The sequence below is a fragment of the Phaseolus vulgaris genome, chromosome 7 (assembly GCF_000499845.2).
Source record: "Phaseolus vulgaris cultivar G19833 chromosome 7, P. vulgaris v2.0, whole genome shotgun sequence".
Lineage (NCBI taxonomy): Eukaryota > Viridiplantae > Streptophyta > Magnoliopsida > Fabales > Fabaceae > Phaseolus > Phaseolus vulgaris.
In genome coordinates this window covers 1,230,617-1,243,664 of record NC_023753.2, presented here as the reverse complement: position 1 = coordinate 1,243,664, position 13,048 = coordinate 1,230,617, and the positions used below count along the sequence as shown (strand labels likewise).

Below are 13,048 nucleotides of genomic sequence, written 5' to 3'. Positions count from 1 at the left end.
TAAGTCTAAAATCTTAATTATCCTATCATATACTATAACTTGTGATACTAAGTTAAACTAGATAAGATAAATAAAATATATAATAATATAATGAAAATTATATTATACTGTAACATCTATACATGTAAGTAATTCAACATATTTAAACTTAATATAAACTTTATATATATATATATATATATATATATATATATATATATATATATTAAGAGGTGAACTTTAAACATAATTCTTCTCATGTCGAGAATACCAACTCACCAACTCGTGTGTGAAACTATATATTATGGGTAATCCGATAATGTCTCGATAGAGGGTGACTTGATAAGGTTAATAAATACTCGTTAGGATAGATTCTAAATGAATTTGATACTATATTAAGAATGAACATTAAACTTAGCTTAACTTTATAAAACCAATTTATAGAATGAGGTTTGCACACAATTATATATTATGAAATGTTATAATCTCTAATATACTATGAAATGTTCTAATATCTAATATATTATGAAATATCATAATCTTTAATCAATTTTCAATAATATATATATATATATATAAATGAATTTTAAGCTTAATTATTCTCAAGTTTTCGATGAGAATATATATTATGGGTTGTTCAATATTAATCCGATAGTGGGTAGATTGGTAAAACCAACAAATACTGATTAGGATAAACTCTAAATGATTCTGATACCATATTAAGAAAAAAACTTTTAAACATAATTTAATCTCATAAAACCGAGTCATAAAATAAAATTTAATATACTACGAAATATATTAATTTGCATACACTTATTTATATATATATATATATATATATATATATATATATATAAAATATTGCATATTCAAAACTGAGAAAAGTTGAAATGAAAAGTTGAGAGGGTTGCAGTGCTTAGGTTAGGAAGAGGGAGCCACCTGGAAAAAGTGGGAAAATCTAGTGGCAATGGAAAGAACAGAGGTGGGGCAGAAGGGACAATTTGGTCATTATGCTAAATACCACTATCACTTCTGACACCTCTCACTTCTGCTAAACCCCACACTCAATCCCAATTACCCTTACTTCTTTGCTCTTGTTGACCATCTTCTTATCGTATCCAACAATTAATTAATAATTAATAATAAATAATAAAAAATGGTTTTTTATTTTCATGGCATAAACACAATTATTCTCTCATTATATGAGGGATTAGTACAAGACAAAAACTAGAGTTTGAAAACACAACCAAGAAAGACACATTTTACTGACAAACCAAACCAAACCATTTTGTTCTTCTCTCTCTCTATGTTGTTGTTGTGTTCTGTGTGTTGAATTGAACTCCTCTTTTTTCTCACAAGTCACCACTCACTCACTCTTCTCTCTGCTATGCTTTTTCTTTTTGTTTTTTGCATTATTTTTAATCTCTCTAGGCTCTACCACTGCTATGCTACTCTTTTTAACAAGGAAGGAATGGTTCTTCACGGTGACCGTACACAAAACAATCGAGTGCAAATTGCCAAACACTAGAAAGAACCCTGTCTTCTCTTTCTTTCTCGAGCCCCTACCTTCTTTACCCTCTCTCTCCTCTACAACTGTGCAGTAATTTTTTTGAACAACATTTGTTTAGTCATTTACTACTAATGGTAAGTTAATGACTCCATCAACACACATTAAGGCACTAATATACTTTTTGTTGTTGAGTTAGTGTGTTAATGTCTCCATGTTCTTGTTGTAGCAGGGTACTCAGATAGTGTGTCCGAGGGAATGGAAAACTTTGCTGCGTTGTTTTGTATGTAAAGGTTCTCCTTGAAAAACATCTACTGCGTTTTTTGTCTCAGAAAGAGGAATGGTTTTACTCCAAAACTTGGGAAAAAGGCTATTTTTTGAAAACTTGTTTGTTTCTTTTAGAACCCAGTTGAAAGTTGGTTCTCTCTACCTGGGAAAGCTCCCTCCTTTTTTGTCAGAGAAAGGAGCAAGTAAGAGCCTTTCTCGCTAAAAGCATCCAACCCTTGTTAAGATAAGGAACGCTTGCACCACTACACTACACTACACATTGGTGTGTGAGTGAGAGATGGGGTGTGTTGCTTCAAAACTAGAGGAAGAAGAGGAGGTGGTGGCTATTTGTAGAGAGAGAAAACGGCTATTAAAGCTAGCTGTGGAGAAAAGATATGCACTTGCTGAGGCTCATTGTAAGTATTTTCACTCTCTAAATGCAGTAGCTGCGGCCATTAAGCTCTTTGTTGCACGCCACTCTTCACCTTCATCACCTTTCCTCATAACTTTCCCTCCTCCTTGCCCTTCTTCTGACTCTCCTTCTCCACCGCCCGAGAATGTCATCACCAACCCCATGTTCCTCCAGCAGACACCCTCAGAAACCAAGCATGAAGCCATTGGTTGTGACTCATGCATCTCTTCAACAACCTCAGAGTCTTCTGAGGAAGAGAGTGAAGAAAAAAGGGAAGGAGAGGATGAAGGCAAGGGAGAAGAAGCGCAGCATGAGCAACCATGTGGGTACTATTGCATGCCTATGACTATGCCTATGTCGATGTCGATGTCGATGCCCATGCCTATGCCCATGCCACCTTCAATGCCATCCCCTCAGAGAGATTTTGGATGGGACTTCTTCTACCCTTTTGACAGTGTGAGGAGTGATATGTGTGGCTACCAGAGGAACTCAGATGATGATTTGAGGGCAGTGAGGGAGGAGGAGGGGATTCCTGAGTTGGAGGAAGAAGTGGAGAGAGAAGAGGTTGAGCACAAAGTGGTGAGTGTTGAAGAGAATAATAACAAAAGTAATAATGAAGGTGTTGCTGAGCAAGTGATGAGTGGTGTTGAAACAATGAAGGTGGTGGATGTGGCTACTGAGAACCAAGGGGAGCAAAGGGGGCTTGCAGTTCTTGATACGCCTGCAGAGGGGAGAGAGTTGCTCGAAGCATTGAAAGACATTGAGGACCATTTTCTCAGGGCTTATGATTCTGGTAAAGATGTGACCAGAATGCTGGAAGCAAATAGAATCCCCCTTCATTCTAGTTTGGATGAAATAAAAGGTGGGTCCCTCTTCAAGTAGTAACATATGGAGTTTTTGAGCTTTTTTTTCTATTGATATTATTATCATTTTGCAAATATCAAATTCATGTTTGTGGTTGAGTTTCTTGAATTATTAACTACTGGAGATAATAATTACTATGTGATGTAATTGGTTCATTAAAACTTGTACATTGCTGTGTTGTGTTGGTTCTGCTTCAATTCATTAGCCTCAACATTCGGCATGTGCAAGGTATGATTACCATGTCTCCGTTAACTTGTTTCTATTTCTATTATGGACTGTCCTTTTCTCTGTCCAGCTTTGGATATTTTAGGATATACTCCAATCTTGGACTGTTGAACATCTTAGATCATCTTGTAAATATGTTATTGCAATTTTCTCATATTCTTGCATAGGTCATCTTCTGACACTATACGTGTTGATCCATGTGACTGTAGACACTTGAGTTTCTAATTAGCTAATGCATTTCGTACATAACCCTGTGAACCTCAAATATCTGTAACTATTTATTTGAACGACTATAGTATAATTGCAAGGTTTATATGAACACTCCAAGGAAGTGCTATTAAGTTAGAGTACTTGGTGTGTTTGAACTTTTGATTAGTCACAAGTTGATGCCACACAAGTGCTTTGACACTTCTGTGTGTGGGGAATTAGTTGATTGTATTGCCCCAAGAAGCCTCAGATACTTTCCTGGTTACACACAAAAAACTTTGGATTAGTTTACTTTGTTCAAAATAGCTTATCATAAACAAAAGCTGAATGAGAGAGCTCTAGAAGATAAAAACGATTTTGATCTGAAAATTAACCAAAGCCATGCTATTATTGTTATTTTCAAATGATTTTGATCGAAAATTAACCAAAGCCATGCTATTATTGTTATTTTTGAAAATCGATGTTGTGCATGTACCATCTTGTGAAATCTATCTCATGTATCATCACATGATAACCAATGCTGTGTATGATTCATATGCTCCTCCTTATGTATTCCATTATCTCTGCATGGGTTCATATGCTTCTGTTTCAAGTTTCAACCCTTGAGATTTTGAACCATCTGATCTCACTGCAGAAAGTTCGACTAAACTCATTCATGCAATAACATGGAAGTCCATTTCATCTAGGCAATCATCATGCAAGAGTCTCATGGCTCCAAATATGAAAAATTCCTCAACTTGGGTGGAATATAAGAATGATCTGTTTGATCATGGAGGAATGGATTCGGGAAGGCATTCATTAACCTTAGGAAGGTTATATGCATGGGAAAAGAAACTCTATGAGGAGGTTAAGGTTGGTTATTGTTATAATTCTTATGTCTTTCATCCACATTTTCTGGTTTGTGATTATACTCCATCAACATTTATTCTGGAATGGATCAAAATAAGTGGTAAATATACCACTGTTTACTTTTTCCACACCTTGCTTGTATCTACATATAAATTCTAGGGGCATTTATTTAACTTTTAGTAGTGTTTGACATCGCACCAAATTTAGCTTATTTCTTGTATTTTTAATATCTGTTTTATTGAATGCTTCCTTGTAGGAAAACTCAAGATCGGTGTTAAAAACATGCAAAACTATGCAATGATATTGCTAATTTTTAAATGAAAACATGAACTTGCATTCCTGGTTTGGATGGTAACAGTTGGAAGACTGTCTCCTATTAAACCGTGTTGGAATGCTGGTAAATGAGAAAAAAAAAATGAAAACATGAAATATTTTGTAGAAGAATGGTGTTAATTTGATCCTAGTATTATATCTGATTTAGTTTACCACCAAGTTTTTAGTTCAAGACAGTCATGGCTTTTCAATTTTGTTAGATGCATGATTTTTTTGTCTTAAAGTTTCAACTGCATGTATCACATAGAATACATTGTAGGTGTTAGGACTTTGTATTTTTCAAGCATGACCTTGTTTGCCAGTTTCCACTTTTTCTCGTTCTACTTTTAACATCTGAAAATTTCCCTTACCTTAGGGTGGAGATAGCACAAGGAAAAATTACGAAAAAAAATGTGCACAGCTGAGAAATAAGAATGTTAGAGGAGATGATATGCTGAGCACAGACAAAACTAAATCTGAAGTGAAAGATCTCTATGCTGGGATCTTGGTTGCAATCCGACGGGCAGAGTCGATCTCAAAGAGAATTGAGAAAATGAGAGATGAAGAATTGCAACCTCAAATTGTTGAACTCTTAAAAGGGTGGGATAACATTACCACTGAAAACTAAAAAGACTAAATAGTTTCAAGTTTCACTGATTTCATATGTTCTTTTTTCCTAATGCAGCCTGACTCAGACATGGAAAATCATGTTGGAGTCCCATGAAACCCAGAAGAAGATTCTATCTGAAGTCAAGTACTTCACATGCACCACGTATGAGAAATTCTGTAACCAGTCTCATGGATTTGCAACTGTTCAGCTCGAAGCTCAGCTTCAAAATTGGCGCGACTGCTTCAAAGAGTACACTACAGCACAAGAAGCATATGTTGAAGCTTTACATGGATGGCTGAGTAAGTTCATAGTCCCTGAAGTTGAGTTTTACTCAAGAAGCAAAAATGTCGCCATGCCATACCAAGTCAACGGGCCACCTCTCCTTGTGATATGCAACAATTGGTTAGCTTCACTGCAGAAGTTACCTGATAAAATGGTAACACTGGCATTGAAAAGCTTTGTGAAAGATGTTAGAGCTTTGTGGCTTCAGCAAAACAAAGAGCAACAGCAGAAAAGGAAGGTAGAGAGACTAACAAGAGTGTTGGACAGAAGATGCTCTTCAGGACCACCTAAAGTGGAGACCAAGATGCTTGAGCTGCACGCCACTGATCACGAATCACAGTGGAGTACTACTGATCATCAAGATGAGTGCATGATGGAGAAAAATGATCATGTGGAGACCCTGAGAAGAAAACTTGAAGTGGAGAAGGAGAAGCACCACAGCAGCATGCAGGAAACACAGAGGATCACCTTACATGGATTGCAATCTGGATTTTCTCTAGTGTTTGAATCCTTGTCTGAGTTCTCCAAAGCATCACAGAAAATGTACAATGATCTTGTAAGTTATAGTGAAAATAGTGACAAGGTTGGGAATATTACTACATATATAGAGGGTGGCTGCAACATTGAAAGTTGCAACAGCCAAAAATAGTGTTAGTGAAGGGATATTTGTGGCTTTGGGGTGCTTTGTTGTGTAAGTAATTATGCTGTTATTATGTGTTGTGTTATGTCAAAGCAGCTCGCTGAGACATCAATTTTTATGTTAGTTCATGGAGTGCACTAATGTATTACTATATTGTTGCTGACTTTAATTATTTTGTTTCACAATTCTCAATATTTCTCCCATTTCTGTGTTTAGCAGGTGAAAAAGTAAGATAAAGGAGGGAATTTGATCAAGTGGGTAGCACTTGTGAAGTTGTGATAGTTTTATAGTTAATTTAATGAGGTTGAGTAATGGAATTTGTACAAGATTCTGAATTTTCTTTGTGGGGATGTTAGAATCTAACATGTGGTAGGTAGGGAGGATTTGTATTACTTTAGAAAAAAAGTTATAAAAAAAATGGCTCATAAGATAACAATCTAAGTACATAAAGTAGCTATAAATAATCTAAGTGCAATCTGACACTGAAAAATATTATACTAAATTGTTACAAGTTCTTGTGGAAGTTAGTTATTATTACGAAATGATAAGTGTAAAATAAATTAATAAAATAATATGATATCTATAATAATACTTCACAAAACATGGTACTTTATGAAAGGATATTTAACTAAACAATATATAAAAAATTAGCATTCCTACTGGTTGGCAATTTATGAGTTGAGCAATGCATGTTAAAGAGTTGATTTGCCTCGTTTAACCCATTTTAATTTAATGGGTTAAGTAGGTTAATTAATAGGATCTACATTCTTATTTCTCTATATTACATGATTTTTAATTTTTTTTAATCTCCATACTGATTCTTTATTTTATGATTAAATTATTTATTAGCGTAATTGTTCTTCTCGATGTATAAATTATATTTGAGTATGTGAACGTATCTCTTAATAAAATTTCAAATAAAAAAGGTAAATTAATTTATTTTTATGGATTTTTAAAAATAGTACCCACTTACATAATTTATCTTTCATAATAAACATTTAATGAGAAGATGACACTTGAGAGTTAAAAATGGTGCAATAACATTGATTAGTCTAGAAGATTAGTTCTAAATATTTTAATCAAGTTGGACACGAAAAGTAAAGAATATTTTAAAAATATCCTAATCGGTGTTGTTAGTTTGGTCCTGCAGTGATATAATATTTATGCACTTCCAAGAAAAAGTAAGCATATTTTGAGCTATCCGAATTATGAAAAGACACATTAAAAAGTTATGTTTCATGTCTTTCTTATAAATTTTTAAAAACATAAAATTTTGGGTAAAAAGAATGTAGAGAGGAGGAGAAAAAACATAGACTGTGACACATTTTCTATAGTGTAAAGGAAAAGTAATAAATTTTAGAAACAAAATTTTCCTTGGATAGTTTTTTCAATTCAAATTACAATTTTTTTCTCTTTTCTCATTTTCTTTAATATAAAATCCAACAGATGGTAAATGAAGACAAAATAATTTCATAATTATTTGTACTATTAAAAAAACATAGACATGCACACAATATACATTTTATAATTTATAAAATGTAGGACATAAATTTATATATTATAAATTATGAATTATATAAATTCACAATAAAAATTTACATGCACAAGTATGTTTACGTTTTTTTAGTAGAAAGATATTTCTCATGACTAGTTCAAAAAGATTTGTTCCTTATTTTTATAATCATGATAAAAATTTATACAATAAATTTGAATTTTTAAAAAATTAATGTATTTTTATTTTTCTAATATTAAAACCATGCTAGAATTGCCAAAAACTAAAAATATTTTTTTTAATTTGACAATTTACCTATATGTGTCCTACCAGTGTCGTATTCAATATGTGTATCCTGTTCGTAGCTTTAAAAATTATAATTCATGCATTTCGTTCAACTACGTGAATTATACCTCTGTTTGTAACCCAACAAAAATAACTGGGTTAAGATTAGATCACTTATAGTAATAAATTAACAATAGAATTGACACTGCTCATTTTCCAAGGAATTCGCCTCAATGTCTCATTTGACATTAATTTCAATGAAGTTGTCAGTGTGTGTTTGTGTGTCTTCTTTGTTTCTTCTTTTCTCAGGCTTTTCCCAGAAACATGGTTGGATCAGTGAGGCTGCGTTTATTTATAAAGATTCCCAGACTCAAATTTTTGACATTGCAAAAGAAGACTCAACCACGCAAACTCATGCTATTGTTTGTGAGTTGTGAGTGCCTATAAACTAACCTAACATTTTGATGAAATAAGTGAATTTCATGGCTTTTTTGCTGTCTCTATTTTAGTTTATCTATTTTTATCTTAACACAAGATGTGTCGCATGCTGAAAAGGTTGAGGGTTCAGTCTGTACGTGAGAGATGTACGAGTACAGAAAAGGCAAGCACTTATGACCCACCGGAAAAACACAAGACAGAAGCATTATTTATAAAAGCTTTGGAACAAAACGCCAAAATGCAGCATGGTTTGATATACATCATAATCATAAACATGCAAAGCAAAGCACATCAACAGAACCCCTCATCAGAGGACCCATAACACATAAAGATGTACACAAATATAAAAAAGGACATTTGCCCTTTGGATTAGGAAAATCACTTCCATGTGAAATAGTGTTTCAAATTTGGAAACCAGTTAAGAAACTTTTGAAGTGTTATAAACACCTTTAAAGGGTGTAAAAGGAAACTGAACTCCCAAGTGTTTTTTTCTTGGTCTATTTATTAATCGAAGCAAGACGGACTATTGAGATTGCAAAATGCTCATTGCTCACCAACTGTAAACATAATATGCACCTTTTCAATTCAAGTTTCACGCTTCTAATTTGCAGATGAACAACTACATTCTATTCACAGTTTTGTACAATATGCAATGATTTCACATCCTATAAAATAACTTGGGTATGATCACGCTGCATGCAAATGAATAGTTACAAGTTCACATTTTCAAATAAGATCACCATATTTTCCTGTCTACCTTAGGTACAGATAAAACCAAGAAATTAAATAGTTATGATTTTACTAACAACAACAGCAGGGGGAGCGTATGCCCAGAAATGGTATAACAGTTCTCTCCAGCTGACAACCACAGGGGGGCCAGCTAGGAGTCCTACGGTTATAAGTAATAACAGTAACCTTGCCTGTCTACCTTAGGGTATGAACATGCTACATGCAAATGAATAATTACAAGTTTCACAATTTAATGTAAGATCACCATGCTTTCCTGTTTACCTTAGGTACAGAGAAACCAAGAATTGAGATATAATAATGATTTCACTAACAACAGCAGCAGGGGAGTGTATACCCAGGAATGGGACAATATCTACCTGCAACCAGTTCTCTACTGCTGACCCTACAACAGCACCAGCTACGAGCCCTCCTATGGTTATGACAGTGGCCTTCCCTGCAAAAATAGGATACAAGAATGAGAAAGGAATGAAACTTGTGTTATAACTAATCCAAAAAAATAGACCATAATCCTTAAAAGAATAGACCATAGTCTAAGAAAGAGGCAAAAAGTCCGACAAGCTTAGAAAAAGATCTCAACTCAACAAAATATAGCTAGAAGTGTCATTTGTTAAGTAGATTAAGTTTTTCAACTGCAGTGTCATACTTTACTTGATACTTATCCTTTCCAAACAGCCATTTATTTAGAAAAAAATAATCATCATGTTGGACAAATTAATAAATGAATTAGTAACAATATCAGCAGCATTAGAAATACAGGTCTTTTCTATAAACCCAACTTTTAATATTGAGTTTGGGACAATACAATAAAAGAAGTAAACAACACAGTCAAGTTTCATTATGTGCTCCTGCCTAATTACAATACAAAATGCTGTCATGAATGGCTCTTGCAGGATCTTATTATGGAGATAGATCTTGCATTACCTAAGAAAACAACAATCTAGAAATTTGTATAGCCATAGACTGGGAATAGTTAGATGAATCAACCGACAATTCTTTTCAGAGAATCCAAAAAAGTTGAGGTTCATTAATATAACTTGCTTTCATCTCGTATTCTCTTATCTGTCATCAAAATATTAAGTTTCAAGAAAGGATAATACGAAGGTAAATTTCTCTAATGTCCATTTCCCTCCCCCTTTTCCCTAGTTCTCCCATTCATTATGGCCTTTCCAATTCTCACTTCCTTTCCAACATACAAGTCAATATGAATATTGCCACTCACGAAACAAAAATCCTCTTGAATTGCAATGAACTGATTATAGAGTGCACAACATGTGAACGCTCCTTACCTAATTTAACATTCTTTTTGGTCATGAAGTACAGGGAAGCACCAAAGCTACCAGCCAAGAGGAGTCCAGGAACATCAGCCCCAGCATAAGCTGCAACGGGTGTAGAAGCCCCATTAAGATAGGTTAAACCCATCAAGGCACCATACACTCCAGCTTGTAAACCGAGATCACTGGTGGAAGGTGACTCAATTGACACAGGTGAATTCTTCAACCATTGAGGCATTGATCCCACTGTTGGGGGCTTAACACGCTTGACATCAGCATAACGAACATTACTGTTTGCTACTTTCCCTGCCCTCCGCTGAGTTAGGCTCTGCATAAGCAACATGTCATATGCAGCCTCAACCTAAGAAGGCCACCACTAATTGTGTCAATATCCAAATCCACTTTATTCAGAATTCAAGAGTTAACTAGTTTCCTTTGGCTTCTCTAGAAACCGATTTTAATTTATCTACAAGCCAATTTTAACTTGAAAAAGGTTTAATTCATTTTACCTTCATATATTTTTCTTAATGGGTGAATGTTTCAAGATATAATATGTTGCAGAAAATAGATCCCATTCCTATGAAAATAACATGAATATTATTCGGAATCAACAATGCCTGAAAACTTCTATTCAAAACCAAACCCAGAAATGAGAAATCCCCATGTTCACACCTTTGCAGAAATCCTTTTCGATACCTTAGAACAAACACAACTCATAAGTATCCAGTGAGAAGTTTTTCCAAACAAAAATTAATGCTTCCCTGTTGAGCCATCACCACAGAGAGGATTGACCTTATCAATGTCAATTAATCACAAACACTCATGTTTAACCCTGAAACAATAAATATTACCCAAACGACACCCATCATTTTTTGTTTTCAATCAACACACCACATACGCTACAAAAACCCACTCAACTCAACTCATGAGGTGACAAAAAATAATATCGTTTGATATAACAAATCATCGATTAAAAAATTGAGAAATATATATTCAACAAATAATATATCTATATAAAAACCAATGAGAAGCCGAAATTACGTCATGCCGTAAGTGGAAAGGCTAATTTTATAGAAAAAACTCAGATACAGTTTTTTCAAGTGCTTACAATGTTCCCCGTTAGATGGAAATTTCAATTTGATACGCAGCTTAATAAATCTTTACATTAAATATACATCAGCACAGCTTCGAAACTCTAATTATAATTGGGAAAACTCTAACAACGATTAGGCAACAGCACCAAAAACACTTAAGGAAATTTCATTTTCACAATCTCAAACATGAGCTGCAACTAACATTAACAGTGTTTCCGGTTAGAAGGAAATTTCAATTTGATACGCAGCTTAATAAATCTTTACATTAAATATACATCAGCACAGCTTCGAAACTCTAATTATAATTGGAAAAACTCTAACAACGATTATGCAACAGCACCAAAAACACTTAAGCTAATTTCATTTTTCACCATCTCAAACATGAGCTGCAACTAACATTAACAAGCAAGCGCGATGTGAATTTGATTCTCGTAGCGGAAATTTGAGCGAAATAGCGAAACTGAAGAAAACTCAACCTGAGCAACAGCGTCTTGGTCATCCTTGCAATTGGCGAGGATGACGTTTTTGGCGCGGAGTATGTCGTCGAAGGACGCGCCCTCCGACACGCCTAGCAGCTTCAGCGCGTTCTCCACCGACATCTCGAACGGCGCTGAGTCATCGGCGCGAGAGCCGGCGTGAACCGGCGCCACCGTCCTGCGACGGCACTGTATCCGCGGCGCCGCGGCGCGCCACGGTTCGGCGGCGATTGGTTTGGGGAAAAGAGGAGGGAGCGGCGGCGGTCTGAGGAAGGGTGAACCGGGCGAGAGACGGTTGGGCCGGAGGGAGAGAGTGCATGCCATTGTTACGGTTTGGTTATTATTATTGTAATTGTAATAATTATTGAAGCGTTTGGAGAAAGAAAAAATGAAAAAAAAAATGTGAGGCTTGTAGTGAGTGAGAGAGAAGTGTTTGAAATAGTAACATTCAACTGCAAAAGCAACAGCAATAGCCACATTTTTGTTTTGTTTCAGTGACGGGACACTCACCACCGTTGATGCCAAAATTGAGAAATCATCATCATCTAACCGGCTACGCTTCATGGATAAACTCGTCTACATGTATTTTACATCTTTCTTCTACGCCACCTTGACCTTCTTCACTACATTTTAATCGTATTTTTCTTATAAACCATTTCAAAAATATTAGAAAACACAATGATTGTTTAGTTAATATAATTTAAAAATTATTACATTTTGTGTACGGTGTGATTCGTCCTATCTGGACATAGTACTGGTCAAGATCGACCGACACAATCAAAATCAGTGATCATACACTAGGTAATACGTTTTTAATCACAATTCGACCCAATAACAAAGAGTTTATGATAATTATATAAATAGACACAAATTTCAAGAATTAGTTATGTCATCATCTAGTATTAATAGTAACGAGGATTGAATACCAAAATCTTACTTAAACTGTCTTATGCAGGTACCATCCGAATTCAAAGTTTACAAAGACGAGAAGTAGAGAAACAAGAGGAATATGAGGGGATCGTTTTAGTTGAAGGAAGAGGAAGGTAGACCGACCGAAAAAAAAGATAATCATTCTCTTAATTATAACC

At 34.7% G+C, this 13,048-nt stretch overlaps 2 protein-coding genes across 5 annotated transcripts; one reads left to right on the top strand and one right to left on the bottom strand.

Moving 5' to 3' along the window:
• The first annotated feature begins 1,208 nt into the window (after positions 1 to 1,208).
• LOC137829594 (protein ALTERED PHOSPHATE STARVATION RESPONSE 1-like) lies at positions 1,209 to 6,355 on the top strand. Of its 3 annotated transcripts, none has more exons than XM_068636434.1 (5): positions 1,209 to 1,623; positions 1,719 to 3,027; positions 4,096 to 4,313; positions 4,999 to 5,222; positions 5,308 to 6,355. In XM_068636434.1, exons 2-5 carry the CDS (start codon positions 2,052 to 2,054, stop codon positions 6,161 to 6,163), a joined length of 2,274 nt encoding a protein of 757 aa, XP_068492535.1. In that variant the 5' UTR covers positions 1,209 to 1,623; positions 1,719 to 2,051; the 3' UTR covers positions 6,164 to 6,355. The 3 variants fall into 3 exon arrangements, with proteins under 3 accessions (XP_068492535.1, XP_068492532.1, XP_068492536.1); XM_068636435.1 differs by having other exon boundaries at positions 1,466 to 1,623; positions 1,716 to 3,027; XM_068636431.1 differs by having other exon boundaries at positions 1,380 to 3,027.
• Positions 6,356 to 9,151: 2,796 nt separating this feature from the next.
• LOC137827837 (protein CHAPERONE-LIKE PROTEIN OF POR1, chloroplastic) lies at positions 9,152 to 12,517 on the bottom strand. 2 transcript variants are annotated; one of them, XM_068634190.1, is made up of 3 exons: positions 11,961 to 12,517; positions 10,406 to 10,751; positions 9,152 to 9,552 (listed from the first exon to the last, which is right to left on the bottom strand). In XM_068634190.1, exons 1-3 carry the CDS (start codon positions 12,282 to 12,284, stop codon positions 9,377 to 9,379), a joined length of 846 nt encoding a protein of 281 aa, XP_068490291.1. In that variant the 5' UTR covers positions 12,285 to 12,517; the 3' UTR covers positions 9,152 to 9,376. The 2 variants fall into 2 exon arrangements, with proteins under 2 accessions (XP_068490291.1, XP_068490292.1); XM_068634191.1 differs by having other exon boundaries at positions 10,406 to 10,718.
• Positions 12,518 to 13,048: the final 531 nt, after the last annotated feature.

Coding starts and splice junctions, on each gene's coding strand:
- LOC137827837 (XM_068634190.1), bottom strand. CDS start 12,284: ATGGCATGCACTCTCTCCCTCCGGCCCAACCGTCTCTCGCCCGGTTCA. Junction 10,752..11,960: donor ACCAAGACGCTGTTGCTCAG/GTTGAGTTTTCT, acceptor TGGCCTTCTTAG/GTTGAGGCTGCATATGACAT. Junction 9,553..10,405: donor CAAAAAGAATGTTAAATTAG/GTAAGGAGCGTT, acceptor CTATTTTTGCAG/GGAAGGCCACTGTCATAACC.
- LOC137829594 (XM_068636434.1), top strand. CDS start 2,052: ATGGGGTGTGTTGCTTCAAAACTAGAGGAAGAAGAGGAGGTGGTGGCT. Junction 3,028..4,095: donor TAGTTTGGATGAAATAAAAG/GTGGGTCCCTCT, acceptor ATCTCACTGCAG/AAAGTTCGACTAAACTCATT. Junction 5,223..5,307: donor ATTGTTGAACTCTTAAAAGG/GTGGGATAACAT, acceptor TTCCTAATGCAG/CCTGACTCAGACATGGAAAA.